At 47.5% G+C, this 17,013-nt stretch overlaps 10 protein-coding genes across 10 annotated transcripts; 4 read left to right on the top strand and 6 right to left on the bottom strand.

Moving 5' to 3' along the window:
- Positions 1-31: 31 nt before the first annotated feature.
- On the bottom strand, positions 32-2,197 carry Bathy17g00560 (predicted protein; the record flags this gene model as incomplete). Its single annotated transcript, XM_007508377.1, has 2 exons — positions 32-1,879; positions 2,075-2,197. 2 exons carry the CDS (start codon positions 2,195-2,197, stop codon positions 32-34), a joined length of 1,971 nt encoding a protein of 656 aa, XP_007508439.1.
- A 428-nt stretch (positions 2,198-2,625) lies between these two features.
- Positions 2,626-2,982, top strand: Bathy17g00550 (predicted protein; the record flags this gene model as incomplete). Its single annotated transcript, XM_007508374.1, has 1 exon — positions 2,626-2,982. One exon carries the CDS (start codon positions 2,626-2,628, stop codon positions 2,980-2,982), a length of 357 nt encoding a protein of 118 aa, XP_007508436.1.
- A 142-nt stretch (positions 2,983-3,124) lies between these two features.
- Positions 3,125-5,057, bottom strand: Bathy17g00540 (monovalent Cation:Proton antiporter-1 family; the record flags this gene model as incomplete). Its single annotated transcript, XM_007508347.1, has 2 exons — positions 3,125-4,768; positions 4,833-5,057. The coding sequence occupies 2 exons, from the start codon at positions 5,055-5,057 to the stop codon at positions 3,125-3,127; spliced, it is 1,869 nt and encodes a 622-aa protein (XP_007508409.1).
- Positions 5,058-5,410: 353 nt separating this feature from the next.
- Positions 5,411-6,217, bottom strand: Bathy17g00530 (the record flags this gene model as incomplete). Its single annotated transcript, XM_007508360.1, has 1 exon — positions 5,411-6,217. The coding sequence occupies one exon, from the start codon at positions 6,215-6,217 to the stop codon at positions 5,411-5,413; it is 807 nt and encodes a 268-aa protein (XP_007508422.1).
- A 199-nt stretch (positions 6,218-6,416) lies between these two features.
- Bathy17g00520 (unknown protein) lies at positions 6,417-7,745 on the top strand (the record flags this gene model as incomplete). Its single annotated transcript, XM_007508304.1, has 1 exon — positions 6,417-7,745. One exon carries the CDS (start codon positions 6,417-6,419, stop codon positions 7,743-7,745), a length of 1,329 nt encoding a protein of 442 aa, XP_007508366.1.
- A 141-nt stretch (positions 7,746-7,886) lies between these two features.
- On the top strand, positions 7,887-9,362 carry Bathy17g00510 (hypothetical protein; the record flags this gene model as incomplete). Its single annotated transcript, XM_007508365.1, has 1 exon — positions 7,887-9,362. One exon carries the CDS (start codon positions 7,887-7,889, stop codon positions 9,360-9,362), a length of 1,476 nt encoding a protein of 491 aa, XP_007508427.1.
- A 213-nt stretch (positions 9,363-9,575) lies between these two features.
- Positions 9,576-9,971, bottom strand: Bathy17g00500 (predicted protein; the record flags this gene model as incomplete). The annotated part of the gene is made up of 1 exon (XM_007508285.1): positions 9,576-9,971. One exon carries the CDS (start codon positions 9,969-9,971, stop codon positions 9,576-9,578), a length of 396 nt encoding a protein of 131 aa, XP_007508347.1.
- Positions 9,972-10,507: 536 nt separating this feature from the next.
- Positions 10,508-13,228, bottom strand: Bathy17g00490 (predicted protein; the record flags this gene model as incomplete). The annotated part of the gene is made up of 1 exon (XM_007508368.1): positions 10,508-13,228. One exon carries the CDS (start codon positions 13,226-13,228, stop codon positions 10,508-10,510), a length of 2,721 nt encoding a protein of 906 aa, XP_007508430.1.
- A 275-nt stretch (positions 13,229-13,503) lies between these two features.
- On the bottom strand, positions 13,504-14,775 carry Bathy17g00480 (predicted protein; the record flags this gene model as incomplete). The annotated part of the gene is made up of 1 exon (XM_007508198.1): positions 13,504-14,775. One exon carries the CDS (start codon positions 14,773-14,775, stop codon positions 13,504-13,506), a length of 1,272 nt encoding a protein of 423 aa, XP_007508260.1.
- Positions 14,776-15,533: 758 nt separating this feature from the next.
- Positions 15,534-16,748, top strand: Bathy17g00470 (predicted protein; the record flags this gene model as incomplete). The annotated part of the gene is made up of 1 exon (XM_007508233.1): positions 15,534-16,748. The coding sequence occupies one exon, from the start codon at positions 15,534-15,536 to the stop codon at positions 16,746-16,748; it is 1,215 nt and encodes a 404-aa protein (XP_007508295.1).
- Positions 16,749-17,013: the final 265 nt, after the last annotated feature.

Here is a 17,013-nt window from a genome sequence, read left to right as displayed (position 1 = left end):
GAGTACTGTATGTGATGGTAGTATATATAATTTATATCAAAAAGTTGTTGTTGTTGTTGTTGTTATTATTGTTGCTAGAGTGTTGTTGTTGTTGTTGTTGAAGAGGAGGATTAAAGTGTTGTTGTTGTTGAGGATGAAAGTTTTGCCCCGGCGGCGAATGATATTGCCCGCCAGCCGCCATCATTGTGGGGTACCCCATGTTCTGCGCCGCCGCCGCTTGCGGGGGATACCCTCCTCCCATGCCTCCGTATTGTGGCGGAGACGTTTGTTGTTGTTGTTGCTGTAAAGAATGATGATGATGATGTGTTTGCTGTTGTTGATAATATCCAGGGTGGTTACCACCCATCATCATCTGTTGCGGCATACCTCCGCCCATCGGCGGCGGCATCATTCCTCCTCCGTACTGCTGCTGCTGCGGTTGTTGGTGTTGTTGCTGTTGTCGCGTGTTGGCTTGTTCGTATAACGAGTTCAAATCAACCGGAGCCGCGACCGCTTTCTTAGGCGTACCAAAGAGATCGTCGCCGAACGGATTATTGCTGCCGTTTCGCACGTGTTGTTGCTGTTGCTGATTTGGGGCTCGAACTGGCGCCGGCGGAAGATTCGCGCTCGTGGACGCGGCGGGTTGATGACCTCGATTAGAGTTTCCTCCGGTGCCATTCGTATGAGTAATCGTCGCTAAACCGAACGGATCGTCGTTTGGGGCCGATGCGGTTGTACCCGCGGGAAGAAAATTCCTCCCAGCTACTACGCTACTCGGCGCTTCTCGCGCATTCTGCGGAGGCGTTTGAATGTTCATCTCTCCAAACAACGCGTCCAAGGTTGCGTTTGCGTTTTGTTGCGGCGACGCCGTTCCGCCACTCGGCGACGTGGCCGCCGCCGCTGCCGCTCCCGGCGACGATTCAGAAGGAGGCGCAGTACCACCACTCGTCCCTCTGTTCGAACGTCTCGCGCCAACTCCGGCTGGCATTTCCCCCGCTTTCGCCGTATCCACGTACTCTTGCATCGTGCCTAAAAACGACTCCGGCGGTGCCTCCAACGCCGGCGCTTGGTTGACGATTTGCATCTTTTGACACGTCGCGTATAACCGCTGCAAATCTTCGTGTTGAATCACCGACCGCTTATAAATCTCCAACCCTTTCCTCGCTTTCGACTTATCTTGTTCGAAGAACAAACCGACCAAAGCGCACACGCCTTCGTTGGCTAATTTGAACACTTTCAAAGAATCTTTGAACATCAACGCCGTCGCGGCTCTCACGGGAACGTCGTTTCTCCGTAAAACCTCTCCAGTTGGATCGCAATCCGTCAATCGTCGCATCAGCGTTTGTGCCACTGGAACGTGTTGCAACAATTGATCGAAGTTATACGCTTGCATCGGCGTCGAGCCGCTTCCTTGCGAACACAAAAACGGCCAAAACTTTGCGCAACACGTAAACTCTTCAAAATACAACGCGTACGCCCTCACCCAACCGGACAACTCGAACGCGGTTTGACTCGAGTCATCTTTCCAATATCTCAACGAAAACAAATCTTGTTCTTTCCCACCCGATCGCGCGTTTCTCAAAGCTTCCGCGTGGTGGAAAAATTCCCTCTGAAACTTCCCTCCGCACTCTTGAAACAAGCGGTGTAACACCACGTGCGATTTAAGCATAGATATCCACCCGGTCGCTTTCCCGATAACTTTCGTGATTGAATTCAAGACGTAGTTAATATCCGCCACGGAGACTCGATCCGGCGAATTCCCTTGCCCGCCTCCGCACGCTAACAGTAACGTCCTTACGTGTTTCTCCTTCGGCGCGGAGAGGTCGTTGTTGCACGCTTTCACGCACGCGTTTTCGAGCTCCAAGTATTCTTTCGGCGCCATCGATTTCGACACGAACGCCTGTTGTTATTATTCGTATTTGAGAGAGCGCGTTAAAGAAAGAAAGAATTGAAGAGTGTCAGCGGCGTGAAAGAAAAGAAAAAATGGCATTAAAAACGACCGAGCGCGAAAGCGCTTTGAAAAGTCTTGTCAACTCATCAAAGCGAGGCATCTCAAAACCCAGCGCAAAAATCAAATCAAAATCACGCAACGTACATTCGTCCTATCCGCGATCGAGGTGACCGGTTTCCCTCGTTTATCGACGCGTTCTGTCCCGTATGCGATTGCTTTCGCCTCGGTTTTGAGCGTTTTTTTGATCGATTTTGCTTTTTGCAACATCTTCTTAATAATAAACTCTTCTTCTTAAACGTGTTATTCTCTTTTCTCTACTCTTTTAATTGAATTGGAGACGCTTCGCTCAAATTCTCAACGAGATGATGATGTGAGAGACCAAAACCTTCTTTACTCCTTTTCACGACGCGAGAGGCCAAAACCGCCTCTCGATCTCTCTTTCTCTGTTTTGTGTCCTCTCTCTTCTTCTTTCTCTCTGATTTCGTGAGAAGACGAAAGCTTTAGCTTTACTCTACTGATGCGCTTTATTTTATCGTCTGTTTGTCTGAACTGTCGAAGAGACTCCGCTCCGACCAAAACCCTAAACAAAAAAGTTTCTTTTTCTTGAGACTCGAGAGAAATCTTTCATATCGCTCGTTTTTCCTCATCTTTTTAAAGCACACACTACTAGTAATAAGAGAGAGATTAGTAGAGAGATGTTCAACACGTTTTACAAGACGTTCATGGTGCGTTTTATCATACGAGAAGAAGGGCAGAGAGAGAGCGCGTACTCTTTTTGCGTTTTTTCTTTTAGGATGATGATGTTTTTCTTTCCCGATTTCCCTTCATTTTCAACCTCATCATCATCATCCATATTTATTAACTTTCTTTTCTTTCTCTCTCTCTCTTCAAAAAAAATAAAGTCGAACACGTCCGTGTACGTGGGCGTGATCATCGCCGGCGCTTTAGTCGGGGAGAAAATGGTCAATAAAGGGTTCGATAGCATGTGGGAAAGTAGGAATAAAGGGAAATTGTTCAAGGATTTAAAGCTGCCTGAAGCAGAGGAGGAGTAAAGGAAGAGATACGTGTGATCTCTCTCTCAAACGACAACACGCTCTCTGTGTAGGCGAGCGATGGAAGAGGATATATATGCAAGAGTAGTAGTATTGTTATTATTATTTGTTGTTGTTGTGATGCGAAAACTAATTATTCTTCTTATTCATCGTCTCTTTCTTCGTCTTCTTTATCGTCGACGATAACAACGGTAACTCCTCTGTTGTTGTCCTCCGTCGAAGAAGCTTCGCCGACTCTGGTCAGCGCGATTCGAAAGAGAGGTGGACCGATTAACAAATTCAGCGCGATCATCGCGGTCGCGACGGAGGCGAATTGTTCGCCCCACGTTGCGGAAAATTTCACCGAACACGTTCTCGCCAAACCTAACGCGACGCCGGCTTGGGTCACGTGCGCCATCCAAGCGACTTTGCGCTGTTGCTCGATAGTATTATCACCACCCCCGGAGAACGACGACGTTTCCGATGAGAGGAGTAAACGACTGGCGATTCTGCACGCGATGAAAATACCGAGTATGCGAAACGCGACCAATAGGATCGCCGCTTGCGCGCTTCTCATCACGTGTTCCATTTCCAACGCCACTCCGGCGAGCGTGAAAAAGACCAAGTTGACGAAAGGCTGTAACGAGACCAAGGACGAGTGCAACGACTTCGAGCCGATGGTGTTGAAGAGTTGCTGTTGCGCCAACTTATTCGCCGCGTCCTCGTCCGCCGCCGTCCTCGTCGTCGTCGCCGCGGAGGAAAAATTACCTCTGTTGGCGCAAAATATCCCACAACACACGCACACTAACAGCGGTTCCAACAAAAACAATCGCTTGGAAACGACGAATATTGTTGTCGAGTAGACGATGGTAAACAGCGGTTTCATCGATTGTCTCATCAACGCTCGAAATCGAGTTTTTACATTCACATGCGCCGCTTGATGATCACCACCGTCCGTTTGCGCTACACTCGGCGACGGCAAGCGTCGCAACACCGAGTGTAAAGGTGCTCCAGCGAAAAAACCGAACACGAAGGAACCAAACACAGAAACCACCGGTTCTAACGCGCGAATAATCGATCTCATCTGGTACTCATAATCGTTTGTCGACGTCGTTTCTTCTCCGCCGATTGTCGTCATCAGATGCCTAAGAAGCGCGCTCGTCTGATCACGATTAATATCTGTCGTCTCGTTCACCATCATCAACGAGGATACTACAGTGCTACTCTCACTACGACTACTACTATTTTGACTACCATCACTGCCTCTACTACTAGTGCTACCGCCAACGCTCACGTCCATCAATCCTAAAGATTCAATCATCTCCATGTTCAAAGCGAACAAAACGACGACCAAAACGTCCTTCAAAACCGTCACCGAGACGACCAATTTTGAAAACGGTCCTCTCGCTTCGGTTTCTCTCAAAACGGCGATCGCCGAAGCTGGACTCCGAGCGATCGATAACGTAGCTATTAACGATCCTATCGCGCACGCTCGCAAGTACTTTCGCCGCCGCCGTAAAAAAGAAGAATCGTCGTCTTCGCCGCCATCGTCGTCTGAATCGTTCCGATTCATATCCTCTAAAAACTCAACGCGATCGGAAACCTTCCCGACCGTAAACGCCGTAAAAACTGTCATCCACGTAAACAAAGCGATCGAAATCGTCCAAACTATAATCTTTCTCGCGTCTCCTCTCAGATCCCTCGCGCTTAACTCCGCGCCCGCCGATACGCCGATGACGGATAAACACGCGTTGTCGACCAACCACAAGGACTCGCGAACGACCAAAGGCGTCAGTACGTTTAAAAACTATATATAGTAAGAATAATAATAAGAACACACAACATAAGAATCAAATAAAGATAAGTCTTACCGAGGTGCTGGATAAAATCCCGACGAATATGTAAGATGTCACGAGCGGCATCTTAAACGCTTTGAAACCACCGAAAGCACTACTGTTGCTGAATTTGACACCGCTCGTATTCATTCGTTTCCCGACGACGTGAGCGAAGAGCAAAATCAATGGTAATCGGCACATGGCGTCGAATAAAGTCAGTTTGTTGTTTTCTTCTGTTGTTGTCATCAAAGTCGTCGTCATTTTGTCTTCTTCGCTCTCCTCTTCCTCTTCCTCCGGGGGTTTCTTAACGAACAAATATCCAATTAATTTTCCCTTAGTATTCACTCCTTTCACCAAGAAGAAGAGGAAGAAGAAAACAGGATGAGAGAACACGAAAGGGCAATAAAGACACCAACACAAGGCTTTTTGATTCTCTCTCTCTCTCTCTTTGTCTCTCTCTTCCGTTCGAGATGTAATAAAAGAATCTTCTTCTTGCAACAAATTTGTGCAGAAAGAGATATTGAAGAATTTTAATAGAGAGGTGCAGAGTTTTTGTGATGCGTTTCTCTCTCTTTCTGATGTTACAAGTTTTATTCTGATGATGATGATGATGATTAGGACGTGTGCAATTCTCCATATTCGTATCGCCAACCGTCTGGTAATGGGCAGTTGTTGTCGAGGAGGTATTGTACGCATTCGGGGTGGTTTTTCTCGTGCGCTTCTCGAACGGCCCGAGCGTTCCAAGGCGCTTTGGCGGTTTCGTGCAAGTACTTCAAACAGTCCAAGTGGCCGTTCCTGGCCGCACGCTCACATGCCAAATTGTAATATTTATTATATTTACGCTCAACAAGGTATTCGAGTATGTGAAGATGACCATTTTGAGCCGCCCAAATGGCAGTGCCCAAATCCCAAGGCGCTTTGGCTTCTTCGTGTAAGTATTTGAGTACCTCGAGATGACCGTTTGAGGCAGCAAATGCACACGCTCCCGTACCGATAGGACACTTATTTGCAACGCAATACTTTACCATTTCCAGATTACCTTGTTCTGCGGCCCTATTAATCGTCCTTGAATTCCACTCACATTTTTTCTCCTCTCGCGCCCACTTGAGTAACTCGAGTTTATTCGTTTGAGCAACTTTATAGCAGAAATACATTTCGTTCGTCAACCAACTCGGCCACAACGATTTATGCTCCCACGCAAACTCCAAAGTCGATATCGATGACATCTCTCTCACTTTAAACCCCTTTTTCAACTCCCCCTTGCGTGACGACCTCTCAATCAACTTTCTCGTTTCACGATTCACCTCGTACAAGAATTTAAGATCCGCTCGATTCAATCTCGGCAAAATATGCGTGAAACAAATATCGTCGCACTTCACGATCAAGCCCCACAACGACAAAGAATCCCTCTCGTCCCCCATTACGACGCGCTCTCGTTTCGACAAAATTGATCGCGTACGTCGTCGTTTGAACCAAGCGCAACGAAAAGGAGGAAGAAGAAGAAGAAGAAGAAAAAGTGAAACATTTTTCGCATGTGATTTCAAGGCGTTTTCAAAAGGCGTTTATGGGAAAAAAAAAGCTTCATTGCACAGAGCATTCAACAATACAGAAACCCACTCGATGAACGCGTTGGAAAAATCGAACGACGCTCCGCTCCCCGTGCACTCGCAAAGAGCCGTCGAGGACTTCTCGGAGCAATTTGTGAGAGAAAAAGGCGCGCACGGAATCGTCAAAGAGCAGCAGCAAACGAACGTCGTGAACGACGTTTTATTCGCGACGGCGAAGACGTTCCTCGAAAATGCGATCGTTCGCTGCGTCGTCGGCACCACAAACACCACCAGCACCGAAGGAGGAGGAGGAGGAGGAGACTTGAATAAGGACGACGACGAAGCCATCGTTCACGCGTTGCGCCGAGTGAAAGCTGTGCTCAACGAGAGAATAAGAGGGAGAACAAATGCGGACGTGATTTTACTCAACGCGGTAGACCGAAGTATTGTCGTCGCCAAGGAGGAGTTGATTGCGTTTCGAGAGGAGAAGAAGAACAAACAGACGGGTACAAAGAAGGGTTTGAATAATAACGAGAGTTCTTTTAAAGTGTACAAACAAAACGTCATCTCTGCGATCCGGGAGATGATCGCGTCCGACGTGGACCAGGCGAAGCGCGCGATTGGCGAATACGCGTGCGAAACGTGCGGGTCGGATTGCGTGGTCATGGTTTTAGGCGTTCGCGACGGGTTGGTGGAGAACTTTTTGAAAATGGTCGCCAGGAAGAGGAGGGTGAAAGTGATCGTTTTGGAGACGTCGGTGAGTTACGAGGAGAGCGGGAAGGCGATGGCGGAGGAATTCGCGAGGAAGATTTTGATGAGTACGAATACTAACAACAGCAACAACAACAACAACAACAACAACAAAGAGACAACGAACAGCGCGGTTGAGGTGACGATAGTACCGGAATCGAACGCGTTCGCGATGGTGTCCCGAGCGCACTTAGCGGTTGTTTCCGCGCAACTCGGCGTCTTTGAAGACGGCTCGTTTTACGCGCCTCCGGGAACTGGAAACATCGCGCGAGCGTGCGAAAAGTTCAAAGTCCCTCTCGTTGCCTTAGCGCCGAGTTTGAGTCTGACGACGTTGGAGAAACCACGGATTGAGAGGATGAACAGCAGCAGAAATAGTAGCAATCATCACAATAGCAACAACAACAACGACAACATTGACGACGAAAAATCACTCCTCCTCTCTCGAGAGCGAAACGGAAACCCGGCGGAGGTTTTAAAACACTTCCGCGCGCGAAGCGTGAAAACCGGTCGAGACGTCGACGCCGTCGCACATCCGACGAGAGAGTTTATCGACCTTCACGAAAAAGTCGATTTGGCGTTCGTGACTGATCACGGCATCGTCGCTCCCGAGAACCTCAAAAGGCTCGCCAGAGAGTTGTATTCTGCGCCTTAACGTAGGACGGAAACGAGAAAGAATTTAGGGTCATTGAAAACCTAAACATTTGTACGGAAAAAAAACATTTTCGACAAAAGTACGGGAAAAAATCGACGCGCGAACGCGCGCTTCGACGCGACTTTGAAGACGTAAACGACGATGGAATCACCTTTACCATCACCACCGTCATCATCATCGTCGACAAAATTAGTCGTCACAGCAGAGAATGCGTTGTCCAGGTTGCGCGTTGTTGAAGAGGACGACAAAGAAAAGATTACACAGCATTCGCCTCCTCCAATGACACCGTTATCCCCGATAAAGATTAAGACGGACGAAGAGGAAACCGCGAGAACGAAGAAACCGACGACGCTGTTGGAAAAGATGCGACCGACGAGTTTGAAAACCAAAATTAACGAGAATCTTCAACCGTCTCTGAGGATGAGAGTGACCGCGAGCACGGACGAGTTGCTCAATTTGGAAATCAGAGAGAAAAACTATCGCGAGTGCAGACACGAAGCGTCCGCGATATACGAGAGTTTCCTCTACGTCGGCGGAGACGAGCTGGTGAAGAAAGAGAAACACGCGAGAAAACTGAAAGAAGAATTAAACGTGAGACGGATTTTGTGCTGCTACGAGAACGATTCGAACAACAACAACAACGGAGGATTGTTGAACGACGAATGTCTCTCGCCGGGGAGTTGCGCGAGCGGGACGAGCGCGTCCACGCCAACGCCGAGGACGACGGAGGGAGGATCATCATCAGACGATAAATTTGATTCTTCCACGTATTTTGAACGCATGTCGTTGCCGCTGATGGATACGAGCGATGAAGATATCGCGTGCGTTTTGTACGACGCGTTTGATTTTATGCTCGGCAACGAACGCAGAGAGTGCGTGTGGGAGAAGAACATCAACAGAAGGGAAAAAGAAGAGGAAGATTATGAAGAAGAAAAAGATGATGACGATGAAGAAGGTGGGTGTCTCGTGCACTGTCAAATGGGCTGTTCGCGTTCGGTCGCTATTTGCGTCGCGTTTGTCATGTGGAGAGAAGGTTTAGCCTACGACGAAGCGTTTGAAAGAGTAAAGAAAGCGCGCTCGATTGCTCGTCCAAACATTGGGTTCGTGAAGACGTTGGAAGCGTGGCACGAAGCGAGAACGAATCGATCGACTAGTTCATCGTCGTCTTCGATGCTTTCCGACGTTGTCTCGTACAGAATAGTCGAACACAAAAACAGAAAAGGATACATCGTCCCGAAGCGCGAGAATAATAATACTACGAATAATAATAGCAGCTATAACAACAACAACAACAACAACAACAACAACAACAACAACAACAAGAATAACAACAACAACATCGGAGGAGGAGAAGGTGGAATGTCGCCAGTCAGTTGCTGTTTAAGCCCGAAAGACGACCCGAACTTGGTCGCCTTGCGCTTCAAAAACGAAACCTTCTTCAGTAAGAAAAATACGAAATGCGACGACGACTACAAAACATTCTTACAGCCGACGATAATCGTCGGCGACCGAGTCGACCGCGAAAACGACCCGAGAGTAGACGAACAAACGCTCGATAAAATCACCAAGCAAATTCTATTCTACGAGTACGGCGTTCGAGTTTCGCGCGAGTTTTAGTTTTTTTAGTTTTAAGAGTAGATTTTGCTTAGTAGTAATAATAGTAAAAGAGATTACAACGCAACACATCTCTCTCTCTCTCTCTCTCTTTCTCATTCCTCTCTTCTCGCGCTTGCATATCACGTGCATTTCATCATTCCTGTTGCGCGGTAATAAAACGGAAATCGATACCTTTCATTCGTCTTCAAACGCGCGACGCGCGAAGCGATCGCATCACGCCAAAAATCCAAGCCTCCCCCCGTTGGCTTTCGCGGTTTTGATCAGTTTTTGTCGTTGTTTCGTCGTCGCGCCAAACTCCGAGCAGAAATCGCCAATCACTTGCGAGTGTAAAGAAATCGCTTTGCCTCGTAATTGGTTGAATCGTTTCACGCCGATGATTGGTCTGATGGCGACCACGAGTGGCGCGAACACGCCGCCTTCGTTGACGTTTCCCATGGACACTATCTTTAAAGCATTCCTTTTCCCCGCTGGTTTTCTCTGATTTTGAGTTGCTAAAACTGTGCTAAAACTATTGCTACCGTCATTTGTCGCGTGTCGTCGACTGCTTAATAACAGAGACGAGGAGGAGACAGATGCAGAGCACGGTCCGCAGAGTAAAAAAGAGGACATCTTCAATTATATATATCGAGCGCTTACGCGTGTTGTTGTTGTTGTTGTGTGGATGAAGTGATGAAAAGATTACCTTCGGTGGAACCGCCACGTCTCGTCTGAGCCACAAAAATAAAAATTGTCTCTCGAGTACGACTTCTGCACGAAGCCTTTAGGGTTTAAGTACAATTTTCTTACTCTCTTTGCGCCAAATTTGGAGTTCTTTAGTCCGTAGTGCGTACTCGTAAGTCTGTGTTACTTACTCTCTTCTTCTTTTTGTTTGTATCCTGCTCTTTTTTCTTTTTTCTCGCGTTGCAGTAAATACACGCACAACACACACACAAACATAGACACGAAAACGCGCGCGCGTCAGAGAGTAGTATAGAGATGTGAGGCGAAGAAAGAATACACATACCAGTGTACAGCAAAATACCTTCTTTATGATGTGGTTTTACAGTAGTAGTAGTAGTAGTAGTAGTATTTTTGTGCTACCTATTGCTAGTGCTGCTGCTAGTGCTCTTTTATGAGGAGGAGTATTTAGTATTATTCTCGCAAAGTTAGTCGTCTCCTGAATCGTCGATTTCCTCAGCCTCGTCGAAGGCCTCTTGTTCTTTGCGTTCTTTTTCCAACTGCTGCTTGGATTTGATTTCCACGTTGATGAAATCGCTCGGGTCGGTAAATCCATCTATTTCGCTCTCGAAACCAAGCATATCGCCGACTCTTTGGCCTAACGCGATGACTTCGGTTTGTTTCGCGCACGCGACGGAGGAAGCGCGTTGGTCGCCGATTTCCGCGGCTTTTTCCGCGCGTAAAGCGCCTTCGAGGTACGCGGTTGCGGTTGTAGTGGTAGTAGTGGATGATGATGAAGAAGAAGAGGACGCGTTGTTCTCGTCGTCATTGTTCGTGGTAGTACTTTTCACCGATGCGGCGTTCGACCACGGGACGCTCGTGATGGTTCTTTTTATGACTTCCTCTTTCGTTAAATCGGCTTGGTCGCCGCCTTTCTTTAACACGGAATCGCACAAGGTTTTCCTGAAATCCTGCGACGCTCTGGCGATGCCTCTCCTGAATCCTAACTGCCAATTGTCCGGAGATTGTCGTCGCCATTCGGTTGCTTTTTTGTACAACTTTTGCGAGCTGGAAATCTTTCTCAACTCTTTCGCCAAGTGCGCGCTCGAATCGAACTTTTTCACGTCGACGATGCAGTCACCTTCTGGACACGGGAGGTACTCGTACACGTTCGCCGTGCCAAAATACACCGGAATAGACCCTCTCGCCAACGCCATCCATAAGTCCGCGTGAATTGCACCCGGGCAATCCGCATCCTCGCCGACGTAATAAAATAAATAATCGGACAACGCTAACTGCGTCTTGGTGAAGAAATCGATGCCGCCGGATCCCATGACTTTGTGTTCCGGTAAACCCAGCGGTTCGTTCGTGTTTCTCCGACACTCGCCGATGGAAAACACCGGGAAATGCTTGGACACTTCTTTCAAAACCTTCATTTTTGGCGCGTTGTCCGGGCAGTTCTTTCCCAACCAAGCGATGCCGGGGATGCGCGATTGCTTCGAGCGACTAAACGCTTCGTAGGAAGCCATCAAACCTTTGGTCGATATCATTTGTGGAAGCCATAAAGAGGAGGCTTTCTCGTTCCCGTGCGCGATGTAATCCACTTGAGAGAGTAATCCTTCGTTCATTAAATCCTTTCCGAACGCGCCGGGTGTTTCCAACGAGGCGTACACGTACACTTGATCCGGATTTTGCTTCGCCGGAAGTCGCCACAACGCCGCTTGTTGTTGTTGTTGAGATTGTTGTTGTTGTTGTTTTTCTTCTTGTTTTTCTCCTCGTTGGTGCAACACTACTTCTTCTTTCTCGCCTAAACTCTTTTTCTTCTTACTCTTTTTATTATTGAGCAACATTCTTCGGTTTGATTTGCTCTCCCAAAACGCCATTTGATCTTCGTAAATAGCCTCTTCGGTGAACTCGATCGGATCTTGCGCCGTTCGATTTTCGTTCTCGAGAGAACTATCGATCATGATATCTTGATTGATATCCGGCCCAAGGATATCGTTATCGAAAAAACCGAGTTTTGCCATGAGTTTAGCGCCAATCGTCGTGCCTTCTTGAGGAGGCGCTGGATTCTCTCTGCTCACGTACGCGCCTTTTAACAAAACCGATCCGGATTGAAACACTCTGACGTCCGCTTTGGCGCACTCGGGACCGGAATCGTACACAACGTTCGTGAAACACTCCCCGGCGCTATTCTTCCCTTCCGGTTTGGTTTGAATCAACGCGTCCATCCACGCGCCGGCGCCTAATCGCACGTCCCAATTTTCCATATCGTCTAAACACAAGGAAAATTTATGTTTCGAGTTTGGCACCGTGCTATCATCGACGAGATCGTCGCCGCCGCCGCCATTTATCGACGCCGCAAACGTCGCGCTCGAGTGTTTCCACTTATTATTATTACTATTCTTGTTGTTGTTCCTACTTCTCGTACTACTACTACTGCTACTGTCTTCGTCGTCTTCTTTTTCTCGTCTCCCTAACGTCCCTTCTTCTTCTTGATTTTTCTCGTACAGCGTCTCTTTATCCGCCCTGAGCGCTTCCACTAACTTATCCAACTCAATCTCCCCGTCTTTCGCCAACCACTTCTCGAACGGTTTCACTTCCTCTTTCGTCAAAATCGTTCGCGCGAACGACTTCCCGTTGCTGTATTTCGTCGTCTCCACTTTCTCCTCTTTTCTCCTCCTCTTTCCAGATTTCTCCGCAGCGAATAAAGCGTCTTTACGCCGACCATCTTCATCTCCATTTTCATCCTCCTCCTCCTCCAAAGAATCAGAACCAGAACCAGACGTTTTCAAAAAGACACTCAAAGGTACGAGTTCGTTCGTATTTTTCATCAACGTTTCCTCCAGCATGTCCGCGTTCATCGCTCGAACGAGCGCGTTTTCCTTCGCTCGAATGTAGTGGCTTCGGTGGACAAATCCCACGCACACAAAGGCAAAAAACGCGGAGAATAAGACTAACACGAACACCGCGGAGTGCGCGAAAACATCGTGAATCGTTTTATTATTATTATTATTCGGTCTTTGAACTTCTTGGTCTTCTTCTTCCTTTTTGGTAAACTTCTCTTTGTTTCGTACGGAGGACTCGCGTTTCTTTCGGAAACTTTCGAGGGCGGATTTCTCCTCGCGAATGGTACTCGACCCCGATGCGTTTACGAGTGTGGTTAAAAGGGGATCTCTCTCGCCTCTTGGTGCTGAAAACGCCTTCATGATTCTCTTTTGATTCGAATCTAGTAAACGCGTTTAGTGATAAATCGTGCGCGTAAACGCGTTCGTTTGTGACGATGAAAATCAACCCGCGGGCCCCGACACACAAAAAAGTATTTAGGGTTTTTTATTGATACCCTAAATATGATGTGATATATCTCTCTCTCTGTGTTATTACAACGTTCTTTTTGCTGTGGTGGTGGTGGTGGTGATGGCGCCGACCTCGACGATTGTTTTCTTTCTTTCTCGTCTTTACGTCTCTGTTGTTATGAGTAGTGTTATTGTTGCGAGTAAAGTCTCTTCGGGCCGTCGTCGGCGAATGCGTTCGCTTTGCATTTCTCCTTGGCGAAGGCGGGCGAGTTTTGTCTCGCGCTGACCTCTTTCGCGAGCTTCCACAGAGCGCCTTTTATGTTTTCGCCTTCTTTTTCTCCTACTTCATCGTCGTCTCTGTTTGTTCTTCCGTTATTGCTTTTACTGTTATTGCTTTTACTGCTGCTTCTACTTCTAAAACTACTATCGGCGAACCAGGCGTCCAGGGAAAACACCTGAGGAAAACGGCAGTTCAAGTCTTTACTCACGAGGTCGACGAACTCTTCAAACACGAATCGATCGGCGTATTTCAACGTCAAATCGACGATTGTTTTCGGATGGTGATTTTTAATCAGCGGCCAGATGGAGTTTTCAACCGTTTTCGCCTTGGCGGTGAGAATCCAAGACAGTTTCGTTAAACGCAATTCGTCTTTCTCCGTTTGATTGTTAAACGTGCGAACGACGTCGTAGTTGTACTCTTTCATCTTCGCGACGTCGTCGGTATCCGCGTAGCCGTTTTCCAACACCCACGGCCATAAAAAGGGCGAATGTTTTTCCGTCGTGTTGTACGCGTTAAAGTTCTCAAACGCGATTAACACGCGCTGGTTTTTCTTCACCGACTCTTCCAACGGTCGCGTCCAAAAGTTTTCCTCCTCTAAAGGGTAATACGGCACGACGAGTTCCCCTAAAGCGCCTAAAACTTCACTCGCCAACTGCTCCACGGCGTCTTCGTCCGGGTCGCCGTAAAAGTGCGACATCTCCACAATCACCACCTCCGTCTTAAACGCGTTCACGAAACTCTTGATATCTTCTAAAACGGTCACCACGTCCACCCCGACTAACGAGTGGTGTATTTTCCACGTTTTCGTATCCGGTTGCCACCCGCATCGTAAATCCAAATACCTCGCCCCCGTTCTCAGTTGTTCGAATATCGTCTGTTTCTGCGTTTTCGCCCATCGAGCGACGAGCTCGTCGATCGGAATCCCAACTGTTTTGATGATTTTCGATATACTTTGTAGCCATTCCGGTACGCCTCTTCCGCCAGAATCCGGTTGGAATTTCGAGGTTAAGTAATACGAGCCGCTATCGTGCGTGCCAGGGAAGACGAGATTGACCGGCGAGAACTTTGCGTAATTCTCTGAATCCGATTGCCAGTTCGTTGACGAATACTTTAGAGATGCCATTCGCACCGCTTCTGAAAAATCCACGTCGAGATGATCATTTTGCGTCGTCATCGTCATCGTTTTTGGCACACTTCTCGAGTGCACCACTGGGAGCGGTCGTTGGAGGATCAAAACGCACGTAAAAAGCACCGATACTGGAAGAAAGAAGCGCGTTAAATGTCCCATGATGTGATTCAATCTGAATTTTCGTTTTACTCGCGCGTCAATCGTTCCACTCTGATGTGTACTTTGGATGTGCAACTCTCTCACGATCCTTCTCGTCGTTTGCCCCGCAACGCGCGACAAAAAGGTATAACTCGTCGCTTCTTTTTCGCTCAGGTAGTAAAACTCGAAAGCAACCAAAAGAACTACAAAGAAGCACTTTTAGTAGTGGGGAAACGAGAGTAAAATACAAAGCGTGGAGGAGGAGGCAAAGAGGAACTTAATTGTCCGGATTTTGTGTTTCTCGGAACCATCCGTTTTTGGGTGCAAAATGTCGTCAAAAATGTCTCCGTGAAAGCAACAGATATCCTTCTCGCTTCAGAGAAGCACACGACTCGCATCACGACGAATTGAGCGCATAGAGCACATCGCGCACTAAAACTGTGTTTTTGTATATTTTATAGAAACACAGAGAAAAAGTGGAAAGAGAGAACACGACGAGAAGAGTTGTTTTTGGGAATTTCTGGCGGCGTGAGAGTCAAGACTACGTTTGCCCATCAGTGCGAGAAGAAGAACAACAACAACAACAACGCTCGCGACGAGAGCGAAAACGTATCATCACATCCTCGAAGAAAGGAGTATATTTACTACACTCAAAGTTTTTCAAGATGAAAATGCCAACGCACGACCAAAATCCAGGCAAGAAAGCGTACTCCGGATTTGGAAATCTGATGCTCGAAAAGATGGGGTGGAAACACGGAGACGCGTTGGGCGCGAACCCGTCGAAAGGCTTGAAAGAAGCCATCTCTGTGGATATGAAAAACGATCGAGAAGGCGTCGGGAAAGAGAAAAAGGAGAGGTATAACTGGGAGGAGAAGTGGTGGGAAGGGCACTTTAAATCCGCGGCGGAGAAATTCGCGCTGGCAGTCGTCGAAGGAGGAGGTAAAGGAGGAGGAAAAGACGACGACGACGAGAGGAAGGGAAAAGGGAACACATCGAATTCGTCGTCGTCGTCGTCGGAGAGCGAAGATGAGTTCGAACGAAACGTTCGCGAAATAACCTCTGGTAATAATGTTTTGACGACGAAAGAAGAAGAACTTAAAGAAGAAAAAGGCGACGACGGCGTGAAATACAACGGGTGCCAGAAAGAGCTCGAAGTCGCGAGGGAAATTGCGAGAGAACAGAGTTCGTTTCGAGGAAGGAAAGGAAAGTTGAAACGCATCGCCGGTTTCGAAGAAGCGCAGATGAACGCTTTGTTGAAGAAACGCGGTTTTAGCCGAGAAGAGACGATCATGAACACGAATTTAGAGATTAGGGAAATTAGAAAAGCGGAGGAGAAAGACGACGACGATGAAGAACGAAAAGAACGAGAAGAGAACACGAAGAAGAAGAGACGAAAGAATTTTGAAGAGAAGAAGAAAGGCGGCGAGGCGTACGAAGGAAAACCGTCGGAAACGACGGAAAAATTTTCGTGGTGGCGCAACGCCGGATTTTCCTGGGGCGGTTTAGTCGGGAGTAAACGAGAGTTAGATCGAGACGTCGATATCAACGAGGATAATCACAAAGAGAATAATGAGAATGGGTTCACGGAGGATAAGCAGGAGGATATATTCAACCAGGCGCACCAAATGGCCTCGGCGAAAGGGTCGAGACGCGGTTTAGGCGATAAGGCCAAGCTTGGGAAGGAGTTTACGGGGACCAAGAGAAGTTTCGACGAGGACGAAGAAAAAGAAGACTTTGAGAAGAAAAAGAGGAAGGAGGAGAAGAAGATGAAGAAGAAGAAAGAGAAGAAGAAAGAGAAGAACAAGAGTAAAACGAGAGACGAGGACAATGTCGGGGAAAAGAAGAAGTCCTCGTCCAAGAAGAAGAAATCCAAGAAGACAAAGTAACGTTAGTACTACGCGTTTAGAAGAATTTAGCTCAATGTAGCCGCGATAGAAGAAGAAGACATTATTAATTAGCGCTCGCAGACGACGAAAAAGATGATTGATTATTTATTATATACTATGATTAATCGTTTATCTAATGTTACAAGTTTAATTCTAATGCGCGGTACACTTAGCCTCTCGCTCTCTCCTCACCCTCTAATTTAACTACGGAAAGCCAATGAAAATTCTTTCGATTTTACCCCTTTTCCCGTAAGTATCCGTGTCC

The sequence above is a fragment of the Bathycoccus prasinos genome (assembly GCF_002220235.1).
Source record: "Bathycoccus prasinos genomic : Chromosome_17".
NCBI classification, from domain to species: domain Eukaryota; kingdom Viridiplantae; phylum Chlorophyta; class Mamiellophyceae; order Mamiellales; family Bathycoccaceae; genus Bathycoccus; species Bathycoccus prasinos.
This window is presented reverse-complemented; position numbering and strand designations above follow the sequence as displayed.